Source organism: Sebastes fasciatus, chromosome 8, assembly GCF_043250625.1.
Source record: "Sebastes fasciatus isolate fSebFas1 chromosome 8, fSebFas1.pri, whole genome shotgun sequence".
Lineage (NCBI taxonomy): Eukaryota > Metazoa > Chordata > Actinopteri > Perciformes > Sebastidae > Sebastes > Sebastes fasciatus.
In genome coordinates this window covers 33,089,246-33,112,863 of record NC_133802.1, presented here as the reverse complement: position 1 = coordinate 33,112,863, position 23,618 = coordinate 33,089,246, and the positions used below count along the sequence as shown (strand labels likewise).

The window sequence follows — 23,618 nt, the reverse complement described above, 5'->3', positions numbered from 1 at the left end:
GCCAGGCATTATGTGTACACGACTTCCCATGAAGTAACCACAAGCTCACCAGTTCTATTCGAAGGCAGCATAACTATATGTGTGAGGTTCAGGTCCCACGTTTGTTTTCTAATTTGTATCCCCACAGCAAACTAAATCAATGCTAACACATTTTCTGTTTAATGACGGTCATCTTTTCTTTCACCTCACCCTCCAGGTCTGCGAGTGGAGCAGGAATTGGTGACGTCGTATCCACAGGTGGTGGTGGTACGGGTGCCCACGCCCTGGGTGCAGTCAGACAGTGACATCACCGTTCTACGCCACCTGGAGAAGATGGGCTGCCGGCTGATCAACCGTCCTCAGGCCATACTCAACTGCGTCAACAAGTTCTGGACCTTTCAGGAGCTGGCGGGTCACGGGGTGCCTCTCCCTGACACCTTCTCCTACGGTAAATCAATACCTGACGTTTATCTTCTTCACAGTGATGGTGTGTTGTGGTAGCACCGTGTTGTTGTTACTAAGATGACTGGAGCAGTGTGCTTCTTCGTCACTATAATCAGCGAGTCAGTTGATGAATGAGTGATGCAACTGGCTTTATTAATACTTCCCACTGTGTGGACGACACGTACAGAGCACACACTGCGTTGAACTTTATGTAGGGAACAGTTGTTGCTGCTTATGTCAGTAATATGAGTTTTTGTATTTTAGTCAATTAGGTTCATGCATGTGAAATTGAGCTGCAACGATTAATTGATTAGTCGTCAACTATTAAACACTATTTTGATAATCGATTTATCAGTTTGAGGCATTTTTTAAAATAAAAAAGTCTAAATTCTCTGATTCCAGCTTCTTAAATGTGAATATTTTCTGGTTTCTTTACTCCTCCATGACAGTAAACTGAATATCTTTAAGTTGAGGACAAAACAAGACATTTGAGGACGTCGTCTTGGGCTTTGGGAATCACTGATCCACATTTTTCACCATTTTCTGACATGTTATTGACCAAACAACTAATCGATTAATCGAGAAAATAATCAACAGATTAATCGACTCTGAATATAATCATTAGTTGCAGCTATAGATTATGTGAAACAATAAAGATGTAAACATTGTCTGTAAGTAGGCATAAACCAATTATAAGGGAATATAACTGCATCATCTACATGAAATGAATATTAGCATAAAAACCAGCACTGCTGTGTCATGTTGTTTTTTTTACATTTCAATCACATTAGTTGCATCACAGGCTTTAGTCCACGTCTCTGTATAACAGATTAATAAGCCATCAGTCAGACGAGCACTACTCCACTGCAATTACTCAAACAACAGAGAGAAAATCCCATTTACATACCTGCTTAAATCCTTATAGCTCGTCCACTAAACCACGTATATTTAGAGTTACTACTGCGGCCCTCACAACACAAGCCAGACTGCTGTTTTTATTTGTTGTGGTTAGTTGATTTCATAAGACAAAACAGAGGCGGGCGACCAACGCCACACACCAACATTTCTTTCTGTTTTTATTTTTTTTTTGTGTGGTGTTTGTGGGAGCAGACAGAGAAGGATACAGACAGAGAGAAAGAGAGAGAGAGGAGGGGGTGTTTGGCCTACATTCCATTCGTCTCTGTGCACAGTAGGCCAGGCGATGCATGCAGAGCGGCTGGAGAGCTTATGTAACACCGCCCCCCCAATGCCCCACCCCATGCCCCCTCATGATTTTTCAAAATAAAAGATGCCAATGCCTCACTCCTGCTCTCCACCTCAGCAGCTTATGACGTGGTTGCACCCACATTGGCAGTCCTCTCTCTCTCTCTCTCTCTCTTTCTCTGTTCTTTCTCCTCCTCTCACTGAAAACACATGTGAATCAGCACATCTGGAAAAAGCCCTGTGCGACAGGGTAGTTCACATCTGTTCCCATGACCGAATGCCAGGCGAACAAAGAGAAGGAGACGGGGAGACAGAGGGAGAAAGAAGCTATTAAACCCTCCATTTTTCAATATTTTCTGACACATTTTTCAATTGCTTCTCGAAGCCGAAGCAGAGAAAGCTGCAGCACATCTGTTGCTACGAGCTGCCATTCTGAGTCAGTGTCAGATGGTCAGCTGCTTCACATTAATGCATCCCTCAGTGACTGCTCTGCTCCAATCTCATGAATCAAGCAAGCAGCAAAATAAGTACAAGCTCAGGACAACACTCCTACAAGCCTCGCTGTTTTTTGAGTCACTTCTGTTGCCATAGCAACAGGCCACATTCCCTCCCCCCCACCCCACCCCTGTGTTCAGTCGGCTGTAATGTGTGAAGCGTGCTATCAGAACAAGAACAATCTTTTCATGTATTTTTACACCTCTGTGTGTGTGTGTGTGTGTGTGTGTGTGTGTGTGTGTGTATGTGTGCATGGGCATTTCCCAGGAGGGCACGACAACTTCCGTAAGATGATTGACGAGGCGGAGCCGCTTGGCTACCCCGTGGTGGTGAAGAATGCACGTGGCCACAGAGGTAAGACCAGCAGTCTATTTCTACTTCCTGTCACCAGCTTTATTCAAGTGGTTCCCAAAGTGTGGTCCGCAGACCCCAATGGGGGTCCTTGAGGGGATTCTGGGGGGTCCCCAGCAAAAAGGGGAATAGTTTGTTTTCACTATATTATTATTATAGTAACGGAATGTATGAGTATTTTGGTCATGGGTTTCATATACTCTCTGTAATAACGAGGGCCGTCAACGTGTTAACGTGATAATAACGAGTTAACACAGATCCGTTTTAACTGCATTCATTTATTTAATGCATTAACGCAACTTGTTGGTTGTAGCAGGCTCAGTTTTAAAGGTAGAGTGAAGATACTGGTATCATATGAAACTAGGAAATCTAAAGAATCCTTTGGTACCAACCATGTCATACTAGCTTGTCGAGAAGGAGGTTAAATAACGCTCCAAACTTATGCTAAATTTTGGCGAGGAAAAACTGGTATGGCTGTTTCCAAAGGGGTCCCTTGACCTCTGACCTCCAGATCAGTGAATGTAAATGGGTTCTATGGGTACCCACGAGTCTCCCCTTTACAGACATGCCCACTTTATGATAATCACATGCAGTTTGGGGCAAGTCATAGTCAAGTCAGCACACTGACACACTGACAGCTGTTGTTGCCTGTTGGGCTGCAGTTTGCCATGTTATGATTTGAGCATGTGTTTTATGCTAAATGCAGTACCTGTGAGGGTTTCTGGATCAATATCTGTCATTGTTTTGTGTTGTTAATTGATTTCCAATAATAAACATATACATACATTTGCATAAAGCAGCATATTTGCCCACTCCCATGTTGATAAGAGTATTAAATACTTCCTTTAAGGTACATTTTCAACAGATGAAAAATGTGTGATTAATTTGAACTTAATCATGATTAACTATGAACAATCATGCGTCCCATTCTTATCAAATGTTGGTCTAATTTGTCCGTTTAGGGGTTCTTGAAGTGAAAAAGTTTGTGAACCACTGCACTACACCACACCTCAAAAATCTTTACTCTGCAGGCCCCTGATGGCAGCTCAGTCACCGTTACATGAAATTCATTGACAGAGTGTTAATGATTAGGACTGTGGTGCTGCAACAACCACACAATGCTAATGCTGTAGTGATCGCAGCGTGGCTGCTCGGCTAATCACTTCTGTTTCTAGTAAGTTTCCTCATTTTCTATGAATTCACAGGGGGCTGGTGTGGGAAGTTTGTCCCATTTAGCCCTTCAGCCTCTTCCTATTCAAAGTTATTGACACATGACTGGCTCGCCAAGGAATAACAATGCACCTTGGCTAGCCCAGGCTGCCGTCACAACGCATTGTTAGGGAAAGCAGCCGTTGGTCAACCACTAACTTGACCCTTTTTATAGAGTCCCCTGTCTCGAGGGCCGCTTTCCTCCCCTCTGTGGTTGACCATTGTCTTTGGCTGAAGTCCAGCTTGCCTTCCTTCTCTTGAGCAAATACAAAGGCCTGTAAAACAGCTATAAAGGGCTGTTTCACTGCTATTAATAGGTCAATACAACATCCCACATTTCATCCTGGCCAGTTGTTGGAATACAAAATATTGTAATTCAAAACATTGTGCACACAAAGGCATCTCCAAATCAATGTTTCAGTAATACAAAGTAGTCATGTGTCTCGCTGAGTCACAGGAGCATGATTCCTTGCTTGTCTTGTTTTTGTAAAGTACGCCTGCCACTGTCCATCTTCACGTCTTTGTGATGTTACCGAGGGCTCGCCTTGTCGTCTTGTTTGGATTGTCACCTACACACAATGTACACACACACACACACTGAGCAATCACAAGATATTCTCCCCGGTGCTGGATCAGGCCTTGACAAGCAGGAGACACAGCCAAGTGGTACTAATTAAAACAGGCGTTTTCTAACCTCAGTGAGAAGCACCTCTGTGGCTGCTAAGAGGAGCGTCCCGTCTATTACGTGACACACGGGGACTGGCAGGACGCTTGGTCAGCAGAAGAAGCAGCTACTTGTCAGCAAAACTTTGAGGAAGTTATCCAACCTCAACTAATGTTACGTAAATGTCAGACCCGGCAGGCATATTAATTTCATGTTAATGTAAACAAGTCTACATCGGAGCTGCAATCGATTAATCGCTTTGAGTCATTTATTAAGATAGCAGCTTCTTAAATGTGAATATCTTCTGGTTTCTTTACTCCTCTGTGACAGTTAACTGAATATCTTTGAGTTGTGGACAAAACAAGACATTTGAGGACGTCATCTTAGGGTTTGGGAAACACATTTTTCATCATTTTCTGACATTTTACAGACCAAACAACAATAACTGTTATTTGCTGCTCTAGTCTACATTCTCCCGAGAGCCTGAATACTAGCTCATCTCTCCTTTCTTCCTTCCCTCTACCAGGCAAGGCCGTGTTCCTGGCGCGGGACAAACACCACCTGACAGACCTGTGCCACTTGATCCGCCACGACACCCCCTACTTGTTTCAGGAGTACGTCAAGGAGTCGCACGGCCGCGATGTCCGGGTGGTCCTGGTGGGCGGCCGCGTCATCGGCTCGATGCTACGCTGCTCCACGGACGGTCGCATGCAGAGCAACTGCTCCCTGGGTAGGCAGACGCCGAGAGTCAATGATGACGCACCCAATTACTAAACTATTGAGCACTGTCACACACACATATCACATTACTGATCTCGCTCCCCCTTCCACATCATTACAGTTACCAACAATGACAGCACTGCCACACTGGAACAGATAGATTGACTTTATTGATCCCAAAATGGAAATTGCGGTGTTACAGCAGCAATTTACATAGATCACAAAAAAAGACACAAGGTAGGTACAGTATTTACAAATCTCTATATAAATATACATACCAACCACTTTCAACTAAATAAAAGAAATAAAAAATACAATCAAATAGAATTAAAGATATATCTCTGCTGTGCAAATTGAAGCTCTTAAGTTTGCAAGACTAGTTTATTTTGAATGTGTTTTTATTTATTTTTTTGTCTTTTATGTATTATTTGGATTTTATGGGATCTGGCATTAATTATTAACAAAGACCTGTGTGCCACATTTAGGCCCCGATCAGACAGAGTGCGTTTTAGCAGCTTGGGGCGTCTTTCAGTGATTGTTTTCAATGACATTGAAGCGTTTTTACTCGCTGCTTTTGCGTTGCTGAGCACCTTGTTTTTATACAGGAGTACCCTGAACGCCTCGAGTTGAAAAAAGTGGAAAAGCGCCCGACGTCATTTGCGTTTTTTTCTCATTGTGGTGACTTTTGCCGGAGTTTTATGACTTTACCAACCGTAGGTACCGTGATCTGAACAGAAAACAGCTGGAGGCAATTTAGTGCGGTACTTTAGATGTCGGGTGAGTTGCTATTAACTATTGGGTCGCGTGCAGTTCATGGTTTGTAGTAAGGTAACATTAGCACTCATTTAGTGGTTGCCTAGCAACATATCAAATAAAAAGACGCAGCAAACTGCAAAAACACTCTGTCCAATCAGGCAACCAAAAGGAAGTCTCACGTTTTCCACCTGCAAAAACACGCTGTCTGATCAGGGCTTTAAGGTGTCACAGGGTTGCTCTAATCATTCCTGTATATGAGGACGATATTTAACGGTCATAGCATCTTTCTAAATTTTTGATCAAGTTCAGCGCTCCATCTGCTACTGTATATAAACCAGTTTTGGGAGGCCGTGCCAAATCAACAAGCTTGTCCTGAATCGGCCCCGGAGACATCAAGTGACAGTATTCCAGCTGATGAGACTGATTTTCGGTGTCAGAGGAGGAGCAGTTCTGGTCTAGTTGAGGCTGTAATGCGCTGTGACATATTTAGGACACCAGTCATCAGATTATTCTGCATTTATGAAACAGATCATGTTGACACTTGCACTGACTGTAGGTGGATCTGGTGTGGTATTTCTTAAATCATCCACATATACTGTATGTGAATGAAGCGCAGATTGTGGTGAGTATTAACCAGTTTGATGTGTCTCTCTCTCTGGATTGTTAGGTGGTGTAGGTATGATGTGCCCACTGAGCGAGCAGGGGAAGCAGCTCGCCATAGAGGTGTCCAACATCCTCGGCATGGACGTGTGCGGCATCGACCTGCTGCAGCTCAACAACGGCTCGTTTGTGGTCTGCGAGGCCAACGCCAACGTGGGCTTCATCGCCTTCGACCAGGCCTGCGGCATGGACGTGGCGGGCATCGTCGCCGACTTCGCCCTGTCGATGCTCCCCAGCCGCCTTACCCGCAAGATGTCCCTGCTGTCCGTAGTGTCAAACACCAGCGAGACCAGCAGCGAGCCGGAGGTGTGCACCGTGCCCACCGGCGGCGGCTCGCTGCCCGAGGCCGTCTGCAACATGAGCGTGGGTTCCACTTCCAGCGAGAGCGACCCGGAGCTGGCTGAGCCCTCTCAGTCCTCGCCCCGCCAGTCCACAGCCCCCGACCCCGATCCAGCCTACAACTTCAACGACCTTCTCGCCAATGAGATCAAATTATTGACTGAGTAAGATTCAAGCAGCTTCATGCACTCACACACACACACACACACACACACACACACACACACACACACACACACGCACACACTACAAATACATATGAAACACACACACCTGTACGCATGGCAACAGACATTCCTTTCAAACACACATATCAATCCAAAAACTATCAAAACACAGAGCAGAGAAAAACAGAACACGCATACAGACACAACCAAAACATGAGCCTTCTCCTACTAAGTCCCTGCAACAATAACAGATCTGAGGCTGCTCCCCTGACTCTCCTCGCTTTGCACCTCACCACCCAAACTGCAAACCCCACCAGCCAAACTTAGCTCACACTGCAGCATGGTGGGTGGGGGGGGGATATAGTACACAAGATAACTGCCAAATTGGCCTCTCCTACTTCCTCTATTTTGCAAAATAGTGAGGGTGAAGGTGTTTTTTTGGGGTGGGTGTGGGATTCCCATAAAAGGCAAACACCTGCCATATTTGTATCCTTACTTTACCGTATTATTTAACGGAGAATCTACAGTATGTTCTCATTAAGAAAGGGTTTTCCTGCTGAGACTGAAGGGTTGGTGGATTGGAGGCGAAATGAAGTGTTTTTTTTGTTTTTTTTCAAGTGATGAGCTCCTTGGGAGAGGAATACATCCTCATACATCAGACCGGCAATACGTCATCCAGAGTCGGCTCTCATGACCACGCCCTCTTTTGGGGGAAAACAATCCCGTGTCCCTCGTAGCCGGTAACAGAGTAAAGAGAAGAAGTTGAAACATGTCTCTAAACTTCTGCTTTAAACAAACCGCTAATAGTAATAACGCCATGCTGAAGAGTTGCTGTGTAGTTGGTTGCACCAACAATAACTCCAACAACGCTGATCTTCAATTTGTTCCCCTGACGTGTCCTAAAAAAGATTTAATAGAGGGGCTTTATGGTTCCAAGCTATAGACCACACCAGCATGGCGTCATCGCCGAGGCTGCGCTCCCTTTTGGGGGAAAGAAACTCGGCGTCACATTAAACAGAAATGTCGAAAAGCTGCTGTGTAGCGGGTTAACTGAGGCTTTCACACTGAGATCTGAGGCTCATACGATACATGAGTATTCACTGTCAGTGTGGTAAATCACTAAATGATGCTGGTGACAGTGATTAGCATGGCTAGTTAAGGTTAGCTTGAGTGCGAGGCTGCTGCAGTAATACAGTCATACATTAAGCAGCGTCAGACTGTCGTCTCCAACTCAATCTTAACACCTTGGATTTGTACAGACAACACAATCAGATATGTAGAGAAGTTTGGATAAGGAATATCCGTCCACTGTGTTGGACGGGGGAAGGCTGAAGGGACATGACGGCGATCGACCTTCATTTATTAACGAACGCTCGGGTTCAGGCAAGGTCGCAAAATAATTACAAGACGCATAACAAGAGATGAATGCATAGAAAATTACAACCCAAACACACGTCAAACTGCATTGAAGTCTGTGAGATCTTCGGTTTTCTTTCCCCTAAAAAGGGGGCGCGGCCTTGACTTTGTGCGAAGTAGCCGTATGTGCCGGTCTGATGTACGCCAGCTAGGCACATTATACTGACAGCTCCAATGTAGCAGTGTAGTCAAGGACACAGAACAGGATGGGGACCGTCCTGCAGCAACTGGAGATGGAGGAATTTCAAATTTACTGAGAGATGAATTCACTACACGACACAGTATGTCACATGTTACTACAACCGAATGTTTACACAAACTCTAATATCATTTTGAATCACTAACATGAGAACGTAGCCGGAGCCGCCTCATTGACAGTGAATAAGAGGCTGACGTCGTGCTGTCAGAATGATTTACCTTTCATGCGTAAATAAGAATATTATCAAACCCCAGATTACAAACCCAGAGCAGCAGAAAATCACCCCGGGGTGCTAAACACGGTGTCCATCAATTAAAACCTCTGTTCACTGTGAATGAAGCGGGCTAATGTAAATGTAATAGCAAGGTAGCAGAAAGAAACAGTTCTGTTTAAGAGGCTGGAATATGAAATGAATTGAGTGCCATGACTCGATTTTATAATTTTAAATTCCTAGATAGCTTGTTTGATTTAGCCTTACCAGCGGCAGCAGTCTGCTGCTTTTTTAAAAATCCATTCAATGTCTAGCACTTTATGATAAACACATGCATTTTTTTTTTTTTTTCTCGCTCAGATGACATATTTAGGAAACACGACACACGAGTGTGAAAGCTGCGTCTACACCTGCGAACAAAATATACCTCAAAACAGTGACTTCTCACTGCCATAGTACGACATAGATATTCAAACATACAGTACATATCAGCCTTGTGGTTTTCAACCGGCCCCCGATACACCAGGTGTTCCTTCCCTTTATGTCGAAGAGCTGAAAAGGTAGTTGTGTTTTCTTTTTTTATTTCTTTTTTTTAGCTTTTTTTTGTAAATATTTAGGTCGTGAATTAGCTTACTAGAATCCAGCTGATGAAACTGGAAACGGCTGACATAACTGCCAACATTGACATTTTCATAAGCTATTGTGGAGGAACCTGTTTGTTTTACAGACCTGCAATACTGAAAAAGGTTGAACCTGGAATTTGGTGCTAATATTTCTGGATTTGGTTAGATGTGTTTATGAAGTCATATGATTTGTAGATTTGTTGTTTTCACTTTTGTTTTGTTTTTATAACAATGATCCTAACCCGAAAAAAACATGTTGGCATGATGTACAAATACAAAAATGGGAAACTATATTTTTGCAGTCTCTTTTTTGAATAGAATGTGACTTTTCTTTTTCTTAGAGAAGAAAGGAAATAATAAATCCAGGGATTTCAGTGGCCAAGAGCTTCTCGCTTTTTTTTTTTTTTTGTTCCTGTCGATTTACCTCCTGTACGCCTTCTGAAATAGAACGTAGACGTAGGGTAAACGCCATTCATCCAGAATAATTTACAGATCAAAAAGCACAAATGTAAAACCTAAGTTGTTCTACGTCGTGACGTCCATGTTTAACCCTTTCTGTTGAACACAACTCAGGGAAGCAGCCTGGATCTCACCCCCTGACCCCCCTTCAAAAGGCATATCCATCCGAGCAATGTCAGAAACATTACACATACCTAACAGGCAGACACAAACAACAATGAAAAAAAGGTTGTAAACTACAGTATAAGACAATGTGGTGTATACCATGGTTAACATGCACTTTTTTTCCTTGCTTGTTTTATATTGTTCCTTGTTTTCTTCCTAATTTATGGTATTTTTAAAGAAGAAAAAAAAGTGGTTTGTGTGCACTAATATTGTCTCAATAAAGTGAAACCGCTGTGAAGCTTGATTTTTATTTTCCTTTTATTGTGGGCCGAAGTTACTAACTGCCTGGAATCGAACGTTTGGGCCTGCTTTGAAGGTGCCAAATCTAAACCTCGCCAGACAACAGGAAAGGAAAAGGCAAGCTTTGACTTTAAAGTCTGCCGTCAAGTGATCACAGTGGCTCCACTGAGAGAATAACACCATTTACACTACTGTGATGTTGTCCGGTGTCTATATCATGAAAGTATCTGACAAAACAAACTGTGAAATGTCCACTCTCCTGACATGCAAAGGGCTGGTGGGCTCAACAAACCACATCCCAACAGAAACAAGCTTCTATGAGTAAGTTAACCATCTCCAGTTGTTGTCCCCCGAATTCTTTTTCTTTTTTATTGAAGCCTGTGTCATTCCACATGTGTACGTGTAAATCACATATCATTTTCAAGACAAGACCAGCCATAGGAAAGAGTGAAATGTTCTCTCTTTACAGCCCTGTTATTTAAATCTGTAGTTTACACACATATCATCCATACGCACACAGAGCACATCTCGCCATTTCAGGTTCATTTTACTGTGCCCCGACAACTCTCACAATGCCTTTTTCATTGTCTGGTGTCCTCTGGGAGCAATGGTTTGAGCCATGATCCCAGTTCAGGTGGGTTTCTTTCTGCTTGGTATTTATAGCCATGATAAAGTGGATATGGAAGCTACTGAGAGAAATGGGTACCGCATGCTAGTGACACAGGGGAGGAAGGAAGAAAAACATGTAAATCATGATTGAAAGTGCATTGGCCTGTGTGGTCAGCCTGGAACAAACATGTAGGGACCTCTGGACTAGTCACTGTGTACGACAACAACGACACACAACAGAGCACAATGTTACTATTTAACTCCAAACATGCTGCTAATGTATATTTGGCTCAAAAATTAAAAAGGGAATATGCGGAAATCGGAGCGTTTCCACTGTTTTGCTGCCTCTCGACACATAAAAATGAATCTGAATGCCAAAAAAACAATCCGTTTTTTGTTGTATGATTCAGTACTAGTGACACTAGTAGTGAGATGATGATTTTAAAATCTTTGTTTTGATATAATGAATACATGTTTCAGAATTGTATATAATAATGTAGGATTTCACACAAGCAATCATCGGGTTCATTTTATGTCGATGTGTTTTGAGACGAACCTGAGGTTTTGCTTCGGTTTACTTTTGATTTTGCAGGAGGAAAAATGCAATGTTTATGCTCTGTTGATGATACAGTATATAGACATTAGATGTCTTTTCATTTTATCTGCATATCATGGTGAATTGATGATGAGGTTCTGGACTGCTAGGTACGAGGTAAGCAAAAACATTGCGTTAAAAAAAAAAGTGGTTTTAGCAAAACGCCCTCAGCATTATTCTGTTCTGTATCATTCTGACAGTGTTACAAGATGGATCCCAAAATCATGTAATTCACAAATGTGCAAAATGATGTAAATATATATCCCTCTTTTTTTTAGATTCAAATAAAGATGAGTCATTATTCAAAACCAATGAAAATGTGTCTCCTCCGCCTCCTTTTACTGCTTTTGTCAAGCATTTTTATTTGCTCAGAGACGTGTAACTGAGCATAAACGTCATTATGTTCCCCCTGATTCTTTTCATTATCCGCTTACAATACCAATTCACAACATCTGGATGAACCCTCAATGACTTCATAAGCTCTGTACTCATAAATGTTTTATTTGAACTCAGTGGTTTCTACATTTCCACAGGTGAATCACAGATGATCCCGGCGGAGCAGATCTCAGGTACGGCGACTAGTCTCGGTTCTGTCTGCAGACTCTGCACCAGCTGCAGCAGGTCCTGGATGGGCTCTGTCAGGTCATGGTTTGGTATCAGCTGGCTGGCCTGCAGGGCAGCGCTGCCAAATCCCAGAGCCTGGCACACAAACACAAACGGAAACAAAACACAGCAGCTGCAGCTGTGAGACTCTCCGGGGAGAGTAAAGCTGACTTATATAATAATATCACTGAAAATTGGATTGCAAAACCGGTCGGCTTAACTTATCCCACTTCACCCCTCCGACAACCCGATCGTTACTCCGTCCTTTACGGTTTACAACCGAGAGAAAATGAGGATATAAAAGCATTGTTTGACACTGATGACAAAACCAGGAAACACGCCAGACACAATGTGGAAGTCATTGAGGTTTGCAGAGGAATTCCTGCAGCTTATCAGGCTTCGTAAACAGCTGGGGATATGCATTGTGTTAGGGTTACTCAAGTGTTATATCCACCCAGAGCTCTCTCAGGAGTGAACACCCAGAGCTCCTGTGCTGCCTAGTTCTTTTTACTTTATAGTTCAATAGATATGAGGAAGAAGAGACAGTTGGACTGAACAGTAGACTAGATGTTACAGCTGACTCTACAGTCTGACCTCTCTGTGGAGGAAGGCAAAGCAAAAACTCAATTTCACTGTGGAGATCAAAGATACTCTTCAATCAGTGGGAACGGCCCTCAGGCTCGTTGACGTAGGCCCGGTCCACCATGGTGAGCTCTGGTCCTTATTACTACTACTGTTATGTTGCTTATATGTTGCTTAAAGGTCCCATATCGTGCTCATTTTCAGGCTCGTACTTTTATTTTGTTTTTCCACTAGAACACGTTTACATGCTGTAACGTTTCATACTGTGCCTGAATGTCTCTGTATTTACCCTCTGAAACGCTGCTTTAGCACATTTCGACTGAATTGCAATGGAATTGCGTTGCTAGGCAACAGCTTGGGTCCATATTTACTTCCTGTCAGCTGATGTCATTAAACAGATACTATGCATTACACACTCAATATGTGTGAATAATCAGTAGTATGTAACTTTTTGGATGCACTGAGTTGTAATTTACGTCGTCACTTCCTTAGAGCCTCCTTGCCGGTTGGAGACGTGTTACCATGGTAACCCGTACCAACCTCATGTGACCAAAACGTCGGTTTGTGAGAATCAAAGTCTGAACTAATTTGAAATGTAGTTTACGCCTAGCAAAGTGAAATCTTATACTTAGTTAAATTTAAGCTGTCCGTCAGCGTCTGCTATGAACGTTGTCGTCACTACCGCATTGCATTGTGGGAGATTTATACCACTGTAGTGTCCAGTGTTGCATACTGCAGAAATAGTTTGCAATTTGCGTACTATTGGTTTCATACTTAAAGGTTCGGACATACTAAAATATCTCGCATACTGTTTTAGTGAACTAAATAGCATGTTAGACGCAACCATACGCTGCAACCGGAAATAAACTTTTAACATTTAAAATGTTTACGTTTAAAAATGTGAAATGGTCTACATATTGTATATTTATGACATCATACAATTGTGACCATCCTGACAGCTTGTTTCAAGGGCACAGTTTCTGAAAACTGGCTGCGTATTTCTCCGTGGATTGAGCGTTTCGATACTTTACCTTTATTTATATCACACTTAAACCTGCTTATGATAAAAAAAATCTCACTTTTTACAATATGGGACCTTTAACATTTAACATAACAAGTTTTTTTTAAGTCTGGTGTAGCTGTTGGTGAAGTAAAAAACAACTCCAACTGTATTTCATCCAGCCGTACCAACCCACCAAACCACCAGATAAAAACATGACAAACAAACACATTGACTGATTGTTGTGTAACTGTCTGGTGTCTGTTTGTGAGGCTACATGCGCTTAACCATAAGATCTCGTCCAAGCTTCAATCTCCATCGGCCCAAGACCTACTGACCTTTAACCCCGACAAGGTTTTAAATCTGTGGCAGTCACCTAATGACACCATTGCAGCTTCGTGCTCTATGCTGGCGTGACACACAAGGGATCGGCTCATTCATCCACCTAAAGAGGTGATGCGTACATACCCGCAAATAGCTTCCAAAGGCATTACAGAGACTGGAAATCGAGGCGGAAGTCGAAACAAGTCGAATCAACCCCTACTAATTCCCACCTCATCTTTACGGCTTTACCAATTAGAGATAATCCCATCTTGAGCACGGCCCGCCAAAGTAGGGGCATAAAGGGGGAAAATGGGGAACTGTGTCACTGTGTCAAACCTGAACCTTCAATGCCTCCCGTCAGGTGACTCACCTTTAGGGAGTCTCCTCCCAGGAAGCACAACACGGCCAGGCAGTGGGACACCAGCGCAATCTGAGCGGAGTCCTTTCTGGAGTCATTCTGCAAAAACGCCAACATGGTTTGTAACATCTCGTCCACTTCAAGTCGCTGGGCTTTGTCTGGTGGAAAGTCATGGATAGAGATAAACATGCTTTTACAGTATATTACCATGGGATTAAATACACTTAACAGCTAATTTGGTTAATGCATTTAATAGAGATTAACATAACATTCATGTCATGTGTGCATCTTGTGTTTAGTTTAAGTAAGCTTCCACACCCACTTTTCCCTGGTAAACATCCCAGAAAGCCTGGGAAAATTGCATTGCAGCCAACAGGCTTAGAATTATATGTAGGGCAGCAGCTGTGATAGAGGGTAATGGTGCGGATGCTGCGCAGCCAGAGATGTGTCAGCACTGGTCTGGAGTCAGCCCTGAGTGTGCTAGTGTAAATCTGGGGTTAAGCTTTGGGATTGCACAGCAAGACAGCTCAGATAAATATAGGTACTATTGATCTTATTTTCTTAGTGATACTCCAATGGAGCTTCCTGCGGTTTAGCGGGCGGTGATGTCATTTTCTGATTCTGCACTGGATAGATTGATAAAACATAAATGTATGGTTACATATTTGATGACAAAGACACACCGTAAGAGGACTCCGACACCATGTCAGGATTTTGGACATCTGGGACGTGGGTCTTGAGGCGTTTGGTCAGATGGCGGTGCCAAATATGAGCCACCTGCAATATGAGCAATAGAAGATAAACCATGAAACACATCAACAAAAACAGATCATCGTAATAACATCTGGATTATTTTACCTTAGAGTACAAGGAACGAGCAACGGGCATCTCACCCCGTTTGGCAAACACTTCAGCCATGAGGACGTAGCCGCCACAGGTGACGGTGCTGTCCAGACCGTACTCCTCACTGGCAAAGTATATCTGAAACAACATCAGAGAAATTCAGATATAGTGAGGATTTACAATGTTAGTGGGTGCACATGACACACTGTTAATCTCACTCAAGTTTAAAACTATTTACAAGCAGTGAGACACAAAGTGCAGAAACACAGTTGTGGCTTTTATTTTGCTTCTCACAATATCAATAAAGTTAGTGAAAATACTTAACGGGGATATAACATGCTCATTTTCAGGTTCATATTTGTATTTTGGGTTTCTACTAGAACATGTTTACATACTTTAATGTTTAAAAAAACCTTTATTTTCCTCATGCTGTCTGCTTGAATATACCTGTATTCACCGTCTGTCTGAAACGCTCCGTTTTAGCACATTTCAATGGAATTGCAACAGAATTGCGTTGCTAGGCAACAGTTTGGGTCCATGTTTACTTCCTGTCAGCTGATGTTATTTACATACACTGCAACAGGAAGTAAACTGGGACCCATTTAGAATGTTTAAATCTGTGTAAAGGGTCAAAATATTGTAGATTTGTGACATCACAAATTGAAAGAAATCCTGACGGCTTGTTTCAAAAGCTCAGTTTCTGAAAACGGGCTGTGTGTATTTCTCCGTATATTGAGTGCTTCGATACTTTCCCAGTATTTATATAGCACTTAAACCTGCTTTATAATATAAAAGACATGAAAATGTCACTTTAATGTACTGAAGCCATTTCTGATGTGTGTGTGTGTGTGTGTGTGTGTGTGTGTGTGTGGGTGTGTGTCTGTTACTTATGACACAGACATCATTTGCAAAGTTAAACAGAGCCACGTCCAGGTTTCCAGTTGCCATGTGGAGGCGGCCCAGGCTCCTGTGCAGCCGGTGGGGGACGGCGTGTTCTGGGCTCTTCACCACCGCCCACTCTGCCTGGGACAGGAGCTCCGCTACCCGGGCTAGATTACCCAAACCTGGAAAGTACAAAATACACACACACAAATATGTTTGTAATGTGGTGGCAGTTTCTGTTAAAACAAGACACAAACCAAGGTAACAACTTGTCTTTCAAGTAAATTTAATAAAAAAGCCTATATTGATAAGAAAAGCATCTGCAGATGGATTCACGAGCACAGACACCTGAGTGGGCCGTGGCAAGTGAGCCCCGAACACAAAAATAGTCAGGCCTTTATACATACTAATATAAAACACACAGATAAGTGCACAGAAGAGAAAGATAGAAAGTGTATCATTACGTCAGCACAGAACAGACAACAGAAGAGAAAGATAGAAAGTGAATCATTACGTCAGCACAGAACAGACAACAGAAGAGAAAGATAGAAAGTGAATCATTACGTCAGCACAGAGCAGACAACTGAAGATTACAAGACATAACAAGTACTTCAGCCCTCTGCTGTTAACAGTCACAGAAGATAAAACTGTCGGGTCACTGTTTTAATGCTTACGGTGACGAGGTCTACTAGCTGTGAGGCCCTGAGATTCTCTAAAGGTACATAGTTAACTTTGGCCTACTCAGATATGAACATTTCCATTACAGTACATATATTAACTACAGCGCCATTATATGGAAGATTGGGGTCATATTTGTTGGGAAGCACTTGCACATTATTTCCAGTTATTGGGCCAAGTTTCGTGGCCCAATTCCAGCGAATGGAAATTTGAGCCGATGCAGAAAATAAATAAATAATAATAATAAAAATGATAATAATAATACAAAAATAATAATAATTTTTAAAAAAATAAAAAATAATAATAATAATAATAATAATAATAATAAAAAATTTGTAATAATAATAATAATGATAATAATAATAAATTAATTAAAAAAATAAAATTTAAATTGCATTAAACATATATAGGAAGGCGAAAGGAGACAATTTGAGCTGAGGAACCATTTTGTGCTATTTCCTCACCCATGTTGGCCTCAGCCAGCAGCAGGTAGGCCGGGACAATTTGGACCGTACTGACGCCGTGGACTTCTATAGAGCAGCGCAGGCAGAACTGGGCGGCAGGCAGAGCCTCCTGATGTTTCCCCTCAGACAGCTTGTTCTGAGCCACCGACCTGCAGATCTCTATCAGCTCCGTCTTAGTAGGGAACCAAAACCAGGGTACATGTCAGGTTTCTTTTACCCTATATTCATTCACAGGAGTAAACCACTCTTTTTTTTACTGACAGTAATCACTAGAGGCTTGGATATCACTGGAGTAACATCCAAACATTTATCACTGGAAAGCTCTGGAAATGGTGACAACCGAACTATGAACCAAAAAAGGAACCTTGATATAAATTATTATAATAATAAAAATAACTTTCTCAGCTGTTTCTCCTCTGTGGTATTCATTCAACAGCAAAGCAGAAACTTGTTTTTGTGCAGCTCCCTGCCAGTCACAGCACATGGCAAACTCCTGCTCAAATAATAGACTCAAGGGGTGGAACTGACTGAGTGCAGTCAGGAATCTCAATCTCTCTTCCTCCTCCCTCCTCTACCTCCATTTGTTCTAAATGTGTTTCACAACACTTTAACTCAGCTTATATCGTGACAACAAAGATCCAGGGCTCTTCTGTTGTGTTCTGTGACTTTACCATGACTGATTCCTGAAAGATAACACAGTCTACAAGAGAAATCTATGCTGTTTTTTATAGTTATCATTTCATTGTGTGCTCCAGGTTTGGATTTGGCAACTTAAGTCTTGGAAAGCTAAAACTAATATGACCATATGAACGCCACCCTCTTGTGGTATTCACGACCTACTAAGTGGAAAGTTTCTGAAAGCTCAGAGTTCATGGTCCATTGTGACGTGTTTGTTGACGTTGTCAGAAATGTCGGAGGCCATGGAAGTTCATTTTTCGGTGCATAATAAGTGAATATATTGTCATTTTAGTGGTATATTGTTTTTCATAATAATGTCTGAGGAAAATGTTGATATTCCCAACGACCTCATCTTTCTCCTCTGTCTTTATGCCTTTGCATTTCCTGCATTATGTTACCCGCTTGCTAGCTTGCTAAATTGTTAGACTCTGTGGCTTCGAGACGCCGACAGTAACGTTAATATTGCCGTTGCTTAGAAGCGGTGTTCTCACGACTTAAACACCTGAATGCCAAGCATAACGACTTCCCATGTTGTAAACACGAGTTCACGAGTTTCATTTGAAGGCACCAGTAGTTTTCCGAATCCATCCGTGCATTCCAATACTAATACTAATACTAATACTAATACTAATACTAATACTACCATACTATTTAGTGTGCCAGAAAAAGATTTAGTATGTCCTAATACATAACATATCAAATGCAGTATGCCAAAAATACCAGGATGTCCTACTGCATCTGGTCGTATTCTGCAGTATGCAAGCCAGCATGCTTTTCTGTCTATTCTGACCCACAATCCTACAACAATATAATAGCAAGAGTGTCAAGACATAATATTATGATGAAGTAGTACGTCCCAATTGTATGCATACTGCATGCAACAGTACGTACTTTGTAAGGGCAACTGCAGTATGTACTAAAAGTAATAAGAAAAAGTATGAGATTTGGAAAGTTGTTCATTTCGTTGCATTTTCCTTGTGATGTAAACTAGACTCAAACTCAGAGCAAGATGTGTGTGTGTGCATGTTGTCCCATTGCATCACGTACATCCTCACCTTTCTAAGCTGCATTTCCATGTGGCCTTTGAGAGTGAAGAGCGTCGGGGTGCGAATGGGAACAAGCAGCTGACAGATTCTCTCGTGGATCCCCACCCAGTCAGCCTGCTGGTGCTCGGCATCACTGAGGAATAAAACAAAAAAAGAAGAAATTTAGGTTACTTTTAGATTCCCAAAAAGACAATCCTCCCTCATGTTAAGGCCTTTTTATTTATACAGCCCAATATCACAAATCACAAATTTGCCTCAAGGGGATTAGTTGCCTCAGTTTCCCTCTCTCAATTCAGCCACCTTGGATGCACAGAGTCCACCTTGGCTCAGGAATCAAGCTCTTAAAGAAGAACCTGTTTTCCCTGCTATCATCTGAACAACTAAGCTGCAACTAATACTGCAAGTGTAGAACAGTAGCCTCAGTGAGAATGGTTCCAAATGACTTCAAATCACCAGATACAATCATGTGTAGCATTAACAGTTAAATGTTTCTATACAGTATATATCAGTTGAAGTAATAACATTTCCAAAGCCAGAGCCTCTATCCCATTTAGAAAATATAATCTGAGTGCGCAGAGGCATACTAAATTGTATGCCATGACATAACTGCTCTGTAATTTTGTTCATCTGGCGCTCCTCTCGGGCACACTCCTGTGGAAACTGTCTTGGTTTTCCTTGCGTTTTTCTCTACTGAGGAGCATGTGTGCTCATGCCAACGTATTTGTGTTTCTGGACTGGAGACAGCAGCAGCAAGCAGGCAGTGATCTGGCCACGTCACATCCACAGTAGCATTGACAGAGCTTGTGTGCTTGAGCGCACAGACGCACATAAATCAAAGGGTCTTCCCAGGCTGCAGGGCCACTAGTATTTCTTGTCTCTGCTGAGCTTTCTTTGCATATACTTTTCAATCTGCCTAATAATAAACAGTCACCACAAACACTATACTAGTAAGCCAGCAGCCTGATAATATGATATGGCTCATTAGGCCTCAGATAAACCATTTCACCCCTAACAAGGTGATAGCTTTTCAGTCTTATTTTGAGCCAAAGTAACCTGTTCCAAAGACATTATGTTGCTCTGACAAAGATCAAATGCCAAGTCTACTAACTGGCATAAAGATACTGTATTTTCTTCAGTAATCTCTTGGAAGCATCACTACAGACCTCTCACACCCTGGACACAACCTCTTCCAACTTCTCCCCTCTGGGAAGCGTTACAGAACACTGTACGCTAAAACAACAAGACACTCAGACCATCACTCTGATGAACACTTAATCAGTCATACACTGTCAATAATCCTCTGACACCAAAATACCCACTGCTGCTCTTATAGACTATAATTCATACAGTCTTTAATGCACATATTTAGATTATGATTTACACTCTTTAATGCACATTTTCAGATTATAATTTACAGTATTTAATGCACATATGTAGATTATAATTTAAGGTCTTTAATGCACATTTTTAGATTATAATTTAGTCTTTAATGCATATTTTTAGATTATAATTTACAGTCTTTAATGCATATTTTTAGATTATAATTTACTGTCTTTAATGCACATTTTTAGATTATAATTTACAGTCTTTAATGCATATTTTTAGATTATAATTTACAGTCTTTAATGCACATTTTTGCACATTTTTAAATTATAATTTACAGTCTTTAATGCACATTTTTAGATTATAATTTACAGTCTTTAATGCATATTTTTAGATTATAATTTAGTCTTTAATGCACATTTTTGCACATTTTTAGATTATAATTTACAGTCTTTAATGCACAATTGTGCAAATTTTTAGATTATAATTTACAGTCTTTAATGCAAATTTTTTTAATATGTACATATCATCTGTCACTTTAGGTACATATTATAATATGTACATACCTGTCACTGAAAATATAAACCCTACTAAGTATACATACAGTATATAGACATCTCCACATGTACATGCTGTGCATAAACATCTAGTCCACTATATCTATCCAGTATTTATTTATTGACCACTATTTGTGTTGCTTACAACTCCCGAACACTTGACTTGTATAAAAAAACATTTTATTTTAATTTTATTATTGTATTATTTATTCTGTTTCTTTCTATTCTGTGTAAGAGATATTGAGAGAGCTGCGTAAATAAACCTGATTCTGATGTGTTTTTTCCCCTCTATCCATTGTTTTGAGCTATAATGTTTCATCTGATTCAAGAAATGTGCTTGACTTGCAGTTCATTTTAAAGGCTGAGAGGCACAATAAGAGTGTGTAAGCTCCCTTTAAGAGACTGGCCTTAGTGGCTCATCCCTTCACACAGATCCCTGCAGGGAGGGATGGATGCCACCACGTGCTCCTCTTCACCCTGCATACTGTAGATCTCATCCAGCTCCATCTTATGATCAGTAATTGACTCTGCAGAGATGCTGCAGCTACAAAGGTTTCTCCTGATGTAGGTTTATTACATTAAAAAGAGCTGATGTTGACAGACTCAAACGATGGAACAGATGCATGCAGCAGCAGTTCTCAGTCACATCAACTAAAGTCTCCGATTTGGTGATTTTATTTCCAGCTGTTCCTCTCCCTCATGACGACACTGGAGGTATCATGCATGCGCAGTGTAACTGTATTCGTGAGAGTGCAGACTGCGCATGTGTGGTACCCTGACGATATGACGCGATGATGACGCGTAACTCTCCTCTTTCCACCCTCCTTGTGTGTTTTTTTTTATTTCAAAAGTTCAATAGAATATATTTTTCATTACAATTCTGCAAATTTATTTTACAGTATAAAAATAATATAAAAAATAAAATAAATTAAACAACACATAAAATGTAGGGAAAGGAAAAGATGAATAAAAATAAAATAAAAAAACAACAAACAAAAAAACAATAGTTGTCTGTTAAACAAATGGAATAAATATAAAAATGTAATTTAAAAGGTAATTTAGTATTTTTGAGTTTTAAGTTATCAATCATAGTCAAATATGTTTTAAAAGTATCTTTAAAAACAAAAAAAGGAGTGTATTCTTTTAAGCCACATCATTTTATGTTTATAATATTTTGCTAGGATAATAATCAAATTAATTATGTAAAAACCCGAAAAACTGGGATTGTGGACAGTGAGTAATATCTCAATCTTTGTTAGTATGATATTTTTTTTTAAATGTTTTGAGAGATTTTTCTGTAAACTAAACCAAAAACAATGAAAACAATCTACAAGTACATGTTCAATAGTTTCCCCTTCACAATGCAAAAGTGTATCTATTGTTAACAGTTGGGAAGAACTTGCAAAATATCATCTTTAGCAGGGTAGTACCTGTGTACAATCTTAAATAGAAATTCCTTGATTTTATTATTATTAAATTATTATATTTTATATTTTTATATTATATATTTTTATTATAATATATTTTATACATCCTATGTACCACTTTATAGACTGCACATATTACATTTATTTATTGTACATACTGCATTTATGTATTGACGGACTGTACACACCATGTTCACCCATTCACTCTGTATCTTTTATATCTCTATTAATGTTTTTATCATTTTTGTATACCTTTACCTCTCCTGTGTTTCACCCTGTTTGCTGATGTTGCTGCTTTGACACCTGGATTTCCCTTCAGGGGATTAATAAAGGTTCATCTTATCTTATCTTATATTTATACATTTTTATATTGTATATAAATATTTTATAATATATTTATGAAGTAATATAAATATTTCATAATTATATATTATTATATATTTATGAAGTATTATAAATATAGTGTTCCATTGTTTTCTATTTAAATATATAACCATGTTCTCTGCACGTGTGCTGTAAAACAACATGGGGGACACTGCCACCTAACGTCCAAACAGTAGACATGTTTCACCAAAACTCTCACTAAATAATACAGAAAGTTTGATCTCACAAATATAAATGAGCTGACAGCCATGAACAACTCTAACAGTTCATGATAAAACAGCTAACTAGGAGCTAGAATGCAACATGCAACACACACACACACACACACACGTGTCTTTTTTTAAATATATTTACTGTGTTGTTATTGTTGTTATTATATATATATATATATATTGTCCTAATTGTTTTGTTATCACTATTATGTAGTCATATTATTTCTTTATATTGATCTTGTCTCTAGGTGGAGGCTTCAGATCAGCCCAGTGGTTTTTTTTGCCTCTTCCTGCACTGTTTATTATTCATTTATTGTTTTGTTATGTTGTATAGTCTTAAATTGTGCAAAACAAACAAACAAATAGAAGCTAACGTTAGCTCCAGGCTCCTTAGCTACCGGTATCTGTGATATCTTACCAGTAGAAGGTGAGCCTACAGCCGTCGCACTGCAGCTTCGCTTCACTTTCACAAAGTTCACACAGCTTGTCTGTTCCTCTGGGAACAGCGAGAGGAATTATCCTGGATGTTTTCCCCAAAACAGGAGGATTATCTTCTTCTTCCATTATCACACTGAAGTTATGCAGCTAAACGCGTCCGGTATTATGATGCTGAAGTTAGCTGGTGAAGCTAACGCCTGTGAGTTTGTGGTCGCCATGGCAACGAACTCAGTAGCTATGGCAACGACCTCAGTAGCATCCCTCTCTGATGGTAAACTAAAGGGTTAAAAACATGAATTAAAAGCAGATAATTTA

General features: G+C 40.7%; 2 protein-coding genes across 2 annotated transcripts; one reads left to right on the top strand and one right to left on the bottom strand.

Moving 5' to 3' along the window:
• Positions 1–163: 163 nt before the first annotated feature.
• rimkla (ribosomal modification protein rimK-like family member A) lies at positions 164–10,304 on the top strand. Its single transcript, XM_074645179.1, has 4 exons — positions 164–427; positions 2,389–2,475; positions 4,872–5,075; positions 6,489–10,304. The coding sequence occupies exons 1-4, from the start codon at positions 313–315 to the stop codon at positions 6,986–6,988; spliced, it is 906 nt and encodes a 301-aa protein (XP_074501280.1). The 5' UTR covers positions 164–312; the 3' UTR covers positions 6,989–10,304.
• A 1,719-nt stretch (positions 10,305–12,023) lies between these two features.
• On the bottom strand, positions 12,024–23,526 carry zmynd12 (zinc finger, MYND-type containing 12). The gene is made up of 8 exons (XM_074642510.1): positions 23,284–23,526; positions 18,972–19,095; positions 17,239–17,410; positions 16,115–16,278; positions 15,230–15,352; positions 15,055–15,148; positions 14,384–14,529; positions 12,024–12,203 (listed from the first exon to the last, which is right to left on the bottom strand). The coding sequence occupies exons 1-8, from the start codon at positions 23,427–23,429 to the stop codon at positions 12,024–12,026; spliced, it is 1,149 nt and encodes a 382-aa protein (XP_074498611.1). The 5' UTR covers positions 23,430–23,526.
• Positions 23,527–23,618: the final 92 nt, after the last annotated feature.